Genomic DNA, 14325 nt, shown 5'->3' with positions numbered 1-14325 from the left:
AAGTAATCCAGGCTATCACTGTTCTCTGACCTTAGGCAAGCCGTTATTGAATGCTGCAGAAATTCCTAAGCCAGCTGTTATGCCTACAACTCCCAGGTCCACTTTTCAGTTGTATTTTGTTTGCACCTGGTGTCAGCTCCACAACCCTTCAGTCGTCTCTGAATGTATTAAATGTCATCTCCTTAGCTGAAATCTGTGGAGGTGCAGTGAGTGCCATGAAACCTCATCCCATGAGTGGGATGCCAAAGGCATTAGTGGGAAATCTCTCCAGGAAAAACATGCTTTTGATTTAAAATCCTGCACAAACAAACATTGTGAAGCCTATTGCCCCAAATACCTTTGAATCTAAACCAGCAAACACTGGCTCAGGATCTAAGCCACGAGAGAGGGCACTAATGTGTGCTGGAATGGCAATTTTAAACCCTGCCCTGAAAATTGTAAAGCCAGGAAGACAATTAACCCAAGCTAACAGAGCATAAACTATTGTAAAAGGTTTCAGCATAACATCTTTAGAAAAAAAACAAACCCTCAGAGGAAATTAAAACACTCACCAGAAAAAACTGACACCAACCTCGTCTGTAGCATTCCTGCAGGTTCCTTGCTCTGTTCCTACTCTTGATTGTTCCTGAGCAAGAAGCAGGAACCAGTTCTGAAGCCTGTAAAAACCCTACCTGAAAAGACCATCTTGAACCTGAATTGCAAGGATCCCCTGGTTGTTCCATCCCTTCATGCAGCAACATAATTTAGCCCAGTAGTGCTCAATTTTCTCCACCTGCAATCCAGCAGCATAAGTTAATGAGCTTTCTAAGGAAACGGCTGAAAGCAGCATGTGGTTTTAATAATCTTAGACCTCTAACTCCTTGCTTCCTCAGCTCAGCAGAAACACCCAGCTTGTTTCCAGACAGCTCTGCAGAGGTTTCCAGCTAAGGGTCCCAGCCTTGCTTCAGATGCACCCAGTCACGTGAAGAATTCTCAGTATGGAAGAAACATTCCTTCCCAACCAATTCTTCCAGCAGCAGGACCCTGCACACAATATGCTGTCCCAGCAGAAGATGCTTGCACACCATCACCACGACCAGCAGGAGGTGCCTGCACCCAGTTAATTATACCAGTAGCAAGCACCTGCTCGCAACCAGCCTGTCCAGCCGGGGATGCCTGCTCACATCCTTGTCACCCAGCAAAAGGGGCAGCTGCTCTTCTCCAGCCAAGCAACTCCCCGTGGAGCCCCAGTACACCATTCAGCTCCAGGGGGAGCCCAAGTCTGCCATGCGGTTTCAGCAGCAGCCCAACCCTGCTAAGCAGCTCCAGGAGGAGCCTCAGCAACCTTGTCCAGAAGAGGGCGCTTGTTCTCTATCAGCCAGCCCAGAAAAGGGGTGCCTGCTCTCAGTCAGTCCGCCCAGCAGAAGACAGCTGCTCAAGACCTATCAAAAAGGGACACCTGCTCCACATCTCTCCAGCAGCCCCAAGGGGAGTCCAAGTCCAAGTCTGCTATCCAGTTCCAGGAGGAGCTTAAACTAGTCATGCCACCCCCAAAGTGTGCCCCAAGCAACTTCATCCAGCAGGAGACACCTGCTTTTAGCAACTCTGCCTGTTACAGAAAGGGTTTATAATAGCAAAATTGTGTGCCTTTGTTTTTTTTCCACTGGGACTGAGCTAAAGACAAAAGCCTTACTCCTAGCAATTATTTGGAGTGGGGGAGGGGAATCCTGGATTAGGCTGCCCATAAGGCTGGTTTGCTGAGGAAGTGCAAGATCTTTGGGCTCGTATGCTGAGGAGATGCAGAGTCCTTGGACTCCAAATATTCCTGGATCTCTAGCTTCAAGAACTCATTAAGTGAACTTTTACTGATAGTATATATAGTATATATATATAATTGTGCCTGTTATAGAAGGGGTTTATAATAGCAAAATTGTGTGCCTCAGTTTATAAGAGGGTGCAGATTTTTACTGGGGCTAAGCTAAAGACAAAAGCCTTACTCCTAGCAACTGTCAGAGGACCTTGGTGAGCTCAGCTCCGGACTACCAGCATGTCCGTGGTCCTTCATTTTGCCTCTGTACTACCTCCACTCCAACAGGGGATCACTATGAGCACACTCCTCAGTCTGACCAAACCCTTCACTTTGCCTTGCATCACACCCACACTGCAGCCCTATTTAGTCCTGTCTCTCCTATGCCTTCTTGCATCGGCATAGAGTCCTTCTTGCATCGGCATAGAGTCCCTTCTATGGCCATAGAAGGCTCTGTGGCCTTCTATGGCCTTTCCTTGTACCTCTGTGTGACCTCCAGGCTTACTGACTCTAGTTTCCTTGAAACTTGTTCCTTGGCCTCCTGTTTCCTGCTTCCCTTGCCTGTCCTGTGGCAATCCGGCCTTTTGTTACAAGTCTTGCTGTTGTGTTTGTGGCATTGTGGACCCTTGCAATGGAGATGACTCCGCCCAGGGGGAGGAGCCCCATGGGGAACCACTGCGATAGGCTGACACAGATAGCAGACACAGTATGGATAGAGTCTTTATTGTACTGCTGTAGATAGATGGTGAAAGCAGGAAGGTAAGGCACTGATCCACGAAGTGCCAGTACATTCAACAGGCTCAGAAGTATAGTCTCACCCAGATGTTCACGATAGGCGGGAGCCCGCAGTGCGGGTAACGCCTCGACTGGTGGGTAGAGTTGGAGCACCGGATCGTAGAGGTTCTCACAGAATGAAGGTGTCTTCCTGGGGGTAGAATGGTGGGACCGAAGGTCCGTGGTGCAGGCTATAAAGGTAGATAGGCCCTCGAGGAGCGAGTACCCAATGGTCCAATATCCTGAAATGTAGAATAGAGAGAAAGACCCCCGAGGAGCGGTTGTCTTAGTTAGTGAGGAACCCTGAAGGGAAGTTGGAAGCAAGAGACCCCCGTGGAGTGGATGTCTAGAGCTTCTTACTGAAGCGAGGCCCTTAGAGTGAAAGGGGCGTCTAAGCGAGCAGCTTAGAGCAGTCAGAGTAGCGAAGCGAAGTCTTTGCTAACTCAAGGTGGTAGCGGAGATGGAGACTAGATATACCCGGAGGTACTGACATCATGCGGTGGGGCCGCCCCCGAGGTTCCCGCCATGACGTGTATTTGAGCTTGGAGATGTGCGCACTTGCGCCCTAGGAGGCCATGGGAGTGAGCAGGGCGGATGAGGACGCCCATGCTGGTTTGGAAACGCCGAGGCACTCGGCACTGGATGCAGCCATCTTGCCCAAAAAGAGTGAATGGGGAGAAAAAGAGGTAAGGCAGAGTGGTCGCAGCCATCTGCGACTGACGGATGCAACACTTGCTCAGTGGCCTGCAGGCCTTCTGACCCTTTCCTGCCTTGTGGCCTACCTTAGGTCTCTCTGTCCCCTGACAGCCTTGCCTGAGGCTCCCTTAGCCTCTCCTGTTTCTTGGCCCTGTCTTGCCCCTCAGGGCTCTCTTGTCTCTGCTGCCTTCAGGGCTTCAGGCATTCTGTATTCCATGTCCTGTGTAGTCCTTGTCCTGGTTTGTCCTGTCTTTCCCAGCCTGTCTGCCCCTGTCCCAGCTCCAGTGTTTCAGTTCCACACTTACCTTCACTCTGTTCCTGTGGTTCCAGTTCGTCCCTTACTAGCACTCAGTTCCAGCATTCCAGCGCTCTAGCTCAGCCTGCACCTTGTGCCAGCGCTCCAGCCTTTCCGGACCATCTATACTCCTTTTCCAGTCCTGCGTCACTCTAGGAGGTGGTGTCTACAACCCCCCCCCCCCCCCCCCAGCTGCCTTCATTCATAACAATTGTCTGATAATTTTAACAATTATACATTTAAATGGCCAATATTTTAACTATAATTTAAATTTGGTGACTGCACCTTTTATCTGAAGATCCATTATCTGAAAACTTCCAATATCCAGGAAATCTGTTACTGGGGAAAAAAACCCATGGTTGACTTAATAGGGTGAATTTTAAAAATCTGTTTATGCCTGTAAATGGCTGTTCTAAAATAGCCCTGGGTTCAATACACATAGTTCAGTTTCATGTATATTTTTACACTGTTAGGATTCGTGGGTTTTGTGGACCCTTGGCCCGAGATGAGGGTTGTTAACACCTGTGGGGAGGAGCCCCACAGGTCCTCACCATCAAGAGGTGGGGTCAGGTGCAGCAGGAGATGTGGAGTGTGTAGAGGAGCAGAGCGTCCTGTGTCGCAGCTACGTGATCGCAGGATCTTGTAGAGAGAATACTGTGGGGGGGTCTCGAGGAGCGGGGTGAGAGACATAATTCAGAGGGAACCCACAGTATACAGGCTGAGCTGGAGATGCAAGTGCCAGAGCAGGAACCTCTGAGAGAGAAGCGCTAGGCAGGCCCCGAAGAGCGGGGAGAGCGAGGCAGGACGTTCAGGAGGAATGCCGCAGAGGCAGTCCCGAGGGTCGGGGCTGCGTAGTGAAGGAGGCTCTGGTGTGATGACGTAGGCTGTCCGCAGAGCGGGGAAGCCCGAGTCAAATCTCCAAAGTAATGACGTAAGCAACCCCAAGGAGCGGGGCAGCTCATGATGGAACCTCTGGTAGAGGAACAGAGACATTACCCCGAGAAGCGGGGAGGTGCAAAGTACAGTCACTGGTGTAGAACGTAAGCACTGGCCTGAGGAACGGGGAAGCACTGACACAGTCACTGGTGTAGAACGCAGGCACTGCCCCGAGGAGCGAGGAAGCGCAGAGTAGAGTCTCCAAGGCAGTAAGGCAGTTCATGGGGCGGTAGCGGCTAGCCCCAGCCATGAGCATGCCCGGAGAGGAGAGAAGGGCAGCACATGACGTAAGTTGAATCAGTCGCAGCCGTCTGTGACCGACGGTCATAACATACACAAACTGCAGAGAGGTATTTCCGGTGGGGGGCATTTCGGTAGGAGGGCAGATTTGGGATTTAAGCACATGCCTTTTTACTTTAAAATATACGGGCCCAATTTTAAAAACATTTACACCTTTAAAATTGGGGTTTTGCATGGAAGGATGCCAAGATAGCGGCATGAACTAGGCAGGTTGTGGCAGAGTCTGTGTCCTCTTGTTACCTTGTTTCTTTTTCCTGTGATATGCCTCCTAAGAGGAAGGGGAAAGTTCACATCTTTCCCTCTGAGTCAGCCTGCTCTTCACTCCAGCTGCTTATTAATCTTTCATGTCTACTAATCCTGCATTCGAGGAGGGGATTGGTAATGCCATTGCGACCATGAGTGAGAGAGTGCTTAGATCGCCTGGTGAGGCATCATTGAGCCCCCTGGATCTTCAACTCCCACCGTCGGAGTGACACGTTGATTCAAATGGGCATTGGGAGATGTCACCGGTTAGACTGCATCGGAGGGAGCCAAAATGTTGTCAGCGTTTAGTGGGACTATCAGAGTTGCAAGAGATGTGGAACAGGACGATGTGGAGGATTTCCGACTACCCCTGCTGTGTCTTTGAGCAAGGTTGGTTTGAATTCAGAGGCCCTGAATTTGTTTGCATTTCAGAGCACACATTTTCCAACTCCAATCTCTAAAATTCCTAAACCCGTGGTGGTGACTCTTGACTCACTCTCGGGCTTATTGTCTCATCATGGGACTATGATTTCGGAATGTTCCTCTAACATTTCTTCTCTATCTAAAAGACTTCAAGGGAATTTTCAAATGCATGGGGAACAGATAAATGAGCATAATAACCACATCTCCAAATTGGAGAAAGAGTTTCAAGAAGTTGGTTCCCTTAATACCTGGAAAATCGAGAGGCACCTTAATCTTTGTTTCTTAAACTTCCCTTGGGTGGTGGGAGAATCACCTTACTGAAATTTTGCATATTTCTGAGGGGAATATTCCAGTGTTTACTAGAGTTTAATTTCTTTCATCTAATTCCCAAAAGGCAAGAGTGTTCAATTTCCTTAGATTTATCTAATCTGACCAATTATTTTGAAAATCCACAGTGGAAGTTTCCAAGCATTTAATTCTTCTTATTTCTTTCTTTTCTGAGTCAGATTTAAGTGTTGTCATGAAGATGTATTTCTGTAATTTAAATGTTAAGTTTCTAGGGCAGTGTGTAAGAATTTTTCCTGATCTGGTCAGAACTACCCAGGAAAGGAGAAAAAGGGTTTTGACCATGAGATCTGAAGTTAAGGCTTTTGGAGCTTCATTCTTACCAAAGTACCCATGCAAATGCCTTATTAAATATAATTTTGATTACTATGTCTTTTTTTTTGTCCAGAGCATTTAAGTTTCTTTTTAGATACCAGATGTTTGACTAATATATCTCAGAATGAGCTTCAAGGAGATCAAAAGTAAATTAAGACAGGTTTGTCATGTAATTGCAATTTCTTAGTTCATTTAGGTTTTCTCTCTACTCTCCCTTTTTTTTTCTGGTGTCCTCTTTTGATTTGCTTACTTTGATGTAATGAGGGCTGTTTAATTTTCTTTATATTAGATTCATGATTATGATTATTATTTGTTTCTTGTCTCCCCTCACAATGTTTCTAGAGTTTGCTTTTGACCAACTTCGTAAGACTGTAAAAGTATAAATAAATTAAAAAGCAAAAGTTGGGTTATATACGTGTTAATGCACTTTACCCATTAAGTGGGCTATGAAAATTGCCAAAATATGTCATTGAATTGTCCATAGGTTATACATGTACAAGTGCACTATGAGGCCGATGCAATACCGTGCGCTAGCCACTGTGCATGGCGTAACACGCGATTGGACGCGTATCTTGGATGCGCATCCATAACCCTCGATCCAAAACTGTGATTAGCACATCCAAAACACGTGTCTAAATCACGCGTAGCTAATAGCACTCATCACATGTAAATTCACGTAGATGAGGCTATTAGCTAATCCCCACAATCTAATACATTTTGCGCATGGCCAATATGCCCTTACAATGCGGCAAATTGTATGCCAGCCCGGGGCAGGCGTAAAGGTATGCCATGCTCAAGGGCGCATTGAGAAAAAAAAAAGAAAAATCCTGCTTTCTAGGATTTCTCCTAATAGCACTGTAGCGTTACTAAGTAGGAGGAACCAAATAAAGCAGATTTAGTTTAAAAAAACATTTTTTAATAAGAAAAATTCTGAATGTCCAATGCACACACAAGATAGATGGTCCAGGCCGTGTATCTTGTGCATGTATATGCCGGTAACAGGAGAAAACGGACACTCGAAAATTGAGCGTCTTTTTTTCCCAGCCCACTTCAGAGCCACCTCTCCTGTGCTCCCGCTGCCAAGGAGGTGCTAGGGATGCACATTTGTCCCTAGCGCCTCCTTTTTAGCTGACCCCTCATTTAAATATTGGATCACGCACCCAGGAGAGGTGGCTGGGCATGCATTAGGAAAACGGGCACTCAACAAGGAGGGCCCATTTTCTGTGCATAATTATTGCATTGGCCCCTTTATGCATGTAAATGGCTTTTAAAAAGTACCTCTAGGGACGGTAACTTTCAGACCAGTGCGCAGGCACACATTGGTGCATATGCACCGGCGCATGCCCAGGGACATGGTCATTTTATAACTTGCAGGCATATATGCATACATGGTATAAAATAGTCTGATTACGTGTACATGTGCACCAAATTTTAAGGAGGGATGCACATCGCGTGTAAATTCTGCATCTATTGCGTAAATTGGGGAATTTTAAAAGGGGAGCATATCCACGCTGTAACCAGTTTCACCAGTTCATCCACCAGTTCACCCAATTAACAGCTAGGTCCTCCAAACCCCACTTCTTTAATAGCTTACATGCTCCCTCTCCCCGCAGCTACCCCATACTCTCAAGTATGGTTAGTTTTTTATTTTTTTAAACTTACATCTTGTCCCCAGCAGAAATAAACTTATGTGGCAGGGGATCTGGGCGAGCGCCCAGGTGTGGAAGTATTTACGTGTACATCTTTTGGCCATGCCCCAAAATGCCCATGTCCCGCCCAGACCATGCCCGTGCCCTACTCTTTTTGAAAAGTTTTGAGATATGCACACTGCGGGAGATATGTGCGCATCTAGGCAGCTTTTTAAATTTGGTGGGTGCATGTAAGTCTAACTCATGCACATATCTTCCGACTGTGTGCACACCTGGGTTTTAAAATTCACCTCAGTGTGTAAATTATGTCATACAAGTGTTGCTTCGGTGTTTACTGAAGAGGATGTTGGGGAGGTACCCATAATGGAGAAGGTTTTCATGGGTAATGATTCAGATGGACTGAATCAAATCACGGTGAACCTAAGAGATGTGGTAGGCCTGATTGACAAACTGAAGAGTAGTAAATCACCTGGACCAGGTGGTATACACCCCAGAGTTCTGAAGGAACTAAAAAATGAAATTTCAGACCCATTAGTAAAAATTTGTAACTTATCATTAAAATCATCCATTGTACCTGAAGACTGGAGGATAGCAAATGTAACCCCAATATTTAAAAAGGGCTCCAGGGGCGATCCGGGAAACTACAGACCGGTTAGCCTGACTTCAGTGCCAGGAAAAATAGTGGAAAGTGTTCTAAACATCAAAATCATAGAACATATAGAAAGACATGGTTTAATGGAACAAAGTCAGCATGGCTTTACCCAGGGCAAGTCTTGCCTCACAAATCTGCTTCACTTTTTTGAAAGAGTTAATAAACATGTGGATAAAAGTGAACCGGTAGATATAGTATACTTGGATTTTCAGAAGGCGTTTGACAAAGTTCCTCATGAGAGGCTTCTAGGAAAAGTAAAAAGTCATGGGATAGGTGGTGATGTCCTTTCGTGGATTGCAAACTGGCTAAAATACAGGAAACAGAGTAAGATTAAATAGACAATTTTCTCAGTGGAAGGGAGTGGACAGTGGAGTACCTCAGGGATCTGTATTGGGACCCTTACTTTTCAATCTACCTTATAAATGGCCTGTGACCGACGGCCCGCAAATGCGCAGTAGAGCGCAGCTCTACTGCGCATGTGCGGGCAAGGATGTCGATCAGAAAAAAAAAATGGCGGTGGGGCCGCAGGAGCGGGAGGAGAAGCAGCGGCGCCGCGCGCGCGCGCGGTGCCGCTGCTTCTCCTCCCCAGATCTGCCGGCAGATCTCGGGGGGGGGTGGGTGTCACTCCTGCGCCCCCCCCACCGAGATCTGCCGGCAGATCTCGGGGGGGGGGGGGTGTCACTCCCGCGCCCCCCCCACCGAGATCTGCCGGCAGGAGCGGGAGGAGTTAATGGAGCCGGGTGAGGGTTGCGGGAAGTCGCGCTTACGGCGCCGGGAGGAAATGGAGGTGGGTGAAGGGAGGGAGGGAGAGGGGGACTGAGTGAGTGGGAGGGAGAGGGGGACTGAGTGAGTGGGAGGGAGGGAGGGAGAGGGGGGACTGAGTGAGAGGAGAGGGAGGGTGGAGAGGAGTGGGTGGGGGAGGGGGGTGGTGAAGAGTGAGGGGAGAGAGAATGAGGGGGAGGTGAGAGACAGAGGGATGTAGCCCGTTTTAACGGGCTTTACGGCTTGTATATTTATAAATGATCTGGAAAGAAATACGACGAGTGAGATAATCAAATTTGCAGATGACACAAAATTGTTCAGAGTAGTTAAATCACAAGCAGATTGTGATAAATTGCAGGAAGACCTTGTGAGACTGGAAAATTGGGCATCCAAATGGCAGATGAAATTTAATGTGGATAAGTGCAAGGTGATGCATATAGGGAAAAATAACCCATGCTATAATTACACAATGGTGGGTTCCATATTAGGTGCTACAACCCAAGAAAGAGATCTAGGTGTCATAGTGGATAACACATTGAAATCGTCGGTTCAGTGTGCTGCGGCAGTCAAAAAAGCAAACAGAATGTTGGGAATTATTAGAAAGGGAATGGTGAATAAAACGGAAAATGTCATAATGCCTCTGTATCGCTCCATGGTGAGACCACACCTTGAATACTGTGTACAATTCTGGTTGCCGCATCTCAAAAAAGATATCATTGCGATGGTGAAGGTACAGAGAAGGGCTACCAAAATGATAAGGGGAATGGAACAACTCCCCTATGAGGAAAGACTAAAGAGGTTAGGACTTTTCAGCTTGGAGAAGAGACAACTGAGGGGGGATATGATAGAGGTGTTTAAAATTATGAGAGGTCTAGAACGGGTAGATGTGAATCGGTTATTTACTCTTTCGGATAGTAGAAAGACTAGGGGGCACTCCATGAAGTTAGCAAGGGGCACATTTAAAACTAATCGGAGAAAGTTGTTTTTTACTCAACGCACAATTAAACTCTGGAATTTGTTGCCAGAGGTTGTGGTTAGTGTAGTTAGTATAGCTGTGTTTATAAAAGGATTGGATAAGTTCTTGGAGGAGAAGCCATTACCTGCTATTAAGTTCGCTTAGAGAATAGCCACTGCCATTAGCAGTGGTAACATGGAAAAGACTTAGTTTTTGGGTATTTGCCAGGTTCTTATGGCCTGGATTGGCCACTGTTGGAAACAGGATGCTGGGCTTGATGGACCCTTGGTCTGACCCAGTATGGCATTTTCTTATGTTACTTATGTTCTTAAGTGAAAAACAGGTGTAAAATTGTGTGCTGTAATGTGTACATATATGTGGCCAATTACCTGAGTATTTTCAAAGTGAACCTATGCATGTAAGTTTGCTTTAAAATACTTGGTAAAGTCTGCATAATCAACACACAGGCATATTTTACCCATATCTTCAATATGTTTAGTTGTCAAAAAAAATCTTCCTCTCATCTGAAAATATGAGGAGGGAAGATACTTCCATTATCTAGAAATATTCATTCCGGATACAAGGTAGATTACATCAGATACACATTGATGGGCAATCAGGTCATAGGCAGAAGTGCCTATAAGATTTCAAATTACAAAAAGTTCTGAACAGGTATGTGATAAACCAAAGTAGCAGACTTTCAATCAGCTATAATTAAACTTTTGTCTCCTTAAGGTAATCTTTCTTCTGAGTATTTGTGTGCATGTTTACATGTTAAGTAAGAGATTTAAAAAAAAAAAAAAAAAAATATATATATATATATACACACATTTATTTATACATTTTTTTGGAATGCAAAATATCATGAAAGAGCTCCATTGGCCTGTCCATTCTTGTACAGGGTAAAAGGTCAGAGATATTTGCAGAGAATAGATGATCTAATTAATCCCTGTACACATTTTCCCTTTAAGTTCTTAGCTGAAGAAGAATTGAAAGCCTTCCTTAGCTCTGACGCTGCTGAAAATTCTGCATTGACTGATTCGAAGAAAGAAAACAACCCAGAGGAAGGAAGAAAGCTTGAGAAAAGCAAGTCAGCATTTACTGATTCCCCTAAACCCTTGTCAAACATGACTAGAATTTTAACAAAGTGGACATATCACATATTATATACTAAGGGTTTGCAACATTATTCATCACCAGGATGCAGCCATGCCATAAGCCCCTAATGCATTGTTCACAGTTTATTTATTTCCTAGGCGTGGGTAAATAGTTTGTACACTGTTTGACAAACCCTGCAGGGTTTGCTGCAATTACGAAAGCCAAGCTCCATGGGAGGAGTTATAAAATAGAGGGGGAAACTTCCTGGGTGGTTACATGTGAAGGCTCCTGGCACCAGATCTCGGGATCCCTGGGAGGCTAAAGGAGCAGGAGAAGATTGCTGGGTCAAAAAATAAAATATCTTTGCAAATCCACTGATTTTAATAGGGATCCTATGTGTGAATCGGGGCTTCCCACCAGTAGAGCGGCAAAAGGTAGAACAAAGTAACCTGGAGTGAGTTTCCAGAAAGAACCTTGGAAGGAAAATCACCCCAGGCGGTCGACTGTTCTCTGACATTTTGGAACAAAATGGTGAAGAAGACCAGGAAGTGTCAGTCAATGCTTCAAAATATTAAAAACAAATTCAAAATGTCAGAGGCCAAGAGGGGCATGGCTTTTACCAGTGGCTTGGTGGTTAGAGCATGAGCTTGGAATTAGGAGAGATTCTGGGGCATGAGTTGGAGACTTGCCTTTCCTACTGACCCCTATGACTTTTGGCAAGTCACTGTGTCACAGAGTGCCCTCTAGTCCGATACTAGTCCTCTAGTATTGGAATGAGTAAATAACAGATTCACATTACCCGTTCATATTTAAGGCCTATAAAATCATGAACGGACTAGAATGTGTAAATGTGAACTGGTTATTTACTCTTTCCAATACTACAAGAACTAGGGGGCACTCCATGACATTAGCAAGTGGCACATTTAAAATGTATCAGAGAAAATTCTTTTTTACTCAATGCACAATTAAGCTCTGGAATTAATTGCCTAAGGATGTGGTTAAGGCAACTAGTGTAGTTGGGTTTAAAAAGGGTTTAGATAAGCTCCTGGAGAAGTCCATAAATTGCTATTATTCATGTTGATTTGGGAATAGCCACTGCTTATTACAGGTATCAGTAGCATGGGATCTAATTAATTTTTGGGTTCTTGCAAGGTTCTTGTAGCCTGGATTGGCCACTGTTGGAAACAGGATACTGGGCTTGATGGACCCTCCATCTTGCCCAGTAAGGCAATTTCTTATGTTCTTTCATATCTCGCTTTGCCTTCAAGATTCAGCTGAAACCAAAGCATTTCTCTTGCTCTGGCTTCATTTGTTAACAATTTTTTTTTTTTTTAAGTAAATAGAGACAAGGAGAGGGGAAGTTAAAACAGAGGGCTCTTTTCAGCACTTTCTAAAATATCAAAAGAAACTGAATCAATTATTGTAATCTTTACACAATCACCCCAGAACACATACACAAGTGCATACACTCCTGAAGCCTTGCCAGTTTACAATAGGGACGTACTTTCATTTTGAAGCAACATTTTGAAAACATCATCAAAATAAGTTATTTTGCTTCTTGTTGCTTCAAAATGAAAAGGCCAAAAAAAGTTAATGAAAATTTGTATAGCTATGTTTTTAATGCATGCTATTTGCAAATAGCACTAACTAAAATAGAAAACAAAAATGAAATGGATTAAATTTTTAAACAGAACAAATGAACCCCACCCCAAAACAAAACAGAAATGTATGTTGCACACACCCCTAATTTACATTTAGGCAAACAAAGTAGAACATCACCTGAAACCTTGAAAACTGCATGAGCCATATACATCCCCCGCCCACCGCAACCCACCCCGAGAAAAATAACTGTACAGCATATGACCCTTTCTCTCTAGATGCACTGCATGTGTGAAATGAGTCACTTTTCATATATGCACATATGTACACTTTCCTGGGTCACAATAAATGTCCTTGCTTATGACCTGTTGAGAGTCTTCTTCATACCTTTTTCATTTAGTGTCCTGTCCTCAAAAAAGTTTTAAGATATGTTGGGGGGGGGGGGGGGGGGAGATGAGGATTTTGATGGGTGGGGGGAGGGGTTGAAATCCGCACATATAAGCAAATCGTAGATGCTCTCAGCAGGTAGGCTCTTTTAGCTCTGGGTGGAACTTCTTGTTTATTAGGATTACCAGTTCTCTGCACAATTGAAAGTGGGTGTTTGTATGTCTGTCGTGTGTGTGTGTGTGTGTGTGTGTGCGTGCGTGCGTGTGTGTGTGGTTTTTGTCTATATTCTGTCTGTTTGTCTATAATGTGTGTTTTTGTAATAAGAGTTGGAAATGCAAACAGAATTTCAGCAAATTTCACTGACTGAATTATGTAAATAACTGCTTGGATTTTATAAAGAACAACAATGGTTATTTCTAGGTTTGTGTCCCAGAGAATGGGGAGAGGAAACTCTCACTGGAAGAAAAAGAAGGGAAGGGGGGAAAGGGGCCATTTCTAAGAGCATGGATGGCTCTTGACGTTTTGGTCTCTGTTCAAGAGGAGACTGCTGCTTCCCTGAGCCTCGCAGGGCTTTCCCCTCCACTGGCTTCTAACAAGCACTCAGAAACTCTGTGGGGCAGCTGGGATCTGTGTTTCATTTCCGCTTTCTCCTGGGGACAGGGGCGTTCCTGATTTTGGACCTGGGGATGGTTCTTTTTCTACTCCTCCATGCTATCATGCGGATTTGTGTTTATCATCTGAGAAGCCAGATCAAATAATTCTGGAAACTCTTTGGGCCACTATCTCAAAACTGGAACAGTCTGTTTCTACTAAAGGCAATTTCTTGGCTAGCACCATTCATGGGGTTTCTTAAGGTTTGAATGATCACTCACAAAGAATTAGAGAGCAGTCTGGAAAATTGGCTAATTTAAAAGTAAAGGGTAATAAATTTTAGGAATGTGATTTTGCCTTAATTAACGATTGTCAGTTTATCCATTTGAAAGTTGAGAATATGGGTAACCACATTAGAAGATGTCATCTTAGATTTTTGAATTTCCCAAAATGCTCTATGATTTCTCTTTCGGAAATGCTTAGAAAGTATTAGTTAGACTTCCTTAAGGTCGCTGAAGA

At 44.7% G+C, this 14325-nt stretch overlaps 1 protein-coding gene across 3 annotated transcripts in view; it reads right to left on the bottom strand.

Moving 5' to 3' along the window:
* The window catches only part of GARNL3 (GTPase activating Rap/RanGAP domain like 3), a 706353-nt gene that overhangs the window by 350409 nt on the left and 341619 nt on the right, over nucleotides 1-14325 (bottom strand). The window contains exon 1 of one of the 3 annotated variants that reach the window (XM_029613068.1): nucleotides 552-1062. The exons of the other annotated variants lie outside the window; for them this stretch is intronic. Within the exon in view, the coding sequence (XP_029468928.1) occupies nucleotides 552-740 (189 nt within the window). The 5' untranslated portion in view covers nucleotides 741-1062. Of the gene's footprint in view, nucleotides 1-551; nucleotides 1063-14325 lie in introns of those variants that run through there. 3 annotated transcript variants of the gene reach the window in all.

Source organism: Rhinatrema bivittatum, chromosome 8, assembly GCF_901001135.1.
Source record: "Rhinatrema bivittatum chromosome 8, aRhiBiv1.1, whole genome shotgun sequence".
Classification (NCBI taxonomy): domain Eukaryota; kingdom Metazoa; phylum Chordata; class Amphibia; order Gymnophiona; family Rhinatrematidae; genus Rhinatrema; species Rhinatrema bivittatum.
Note: the sequence above shows the minus strand (reverse complement) of the source record. Positions and strands in the feature narration are given on the sequence as shown.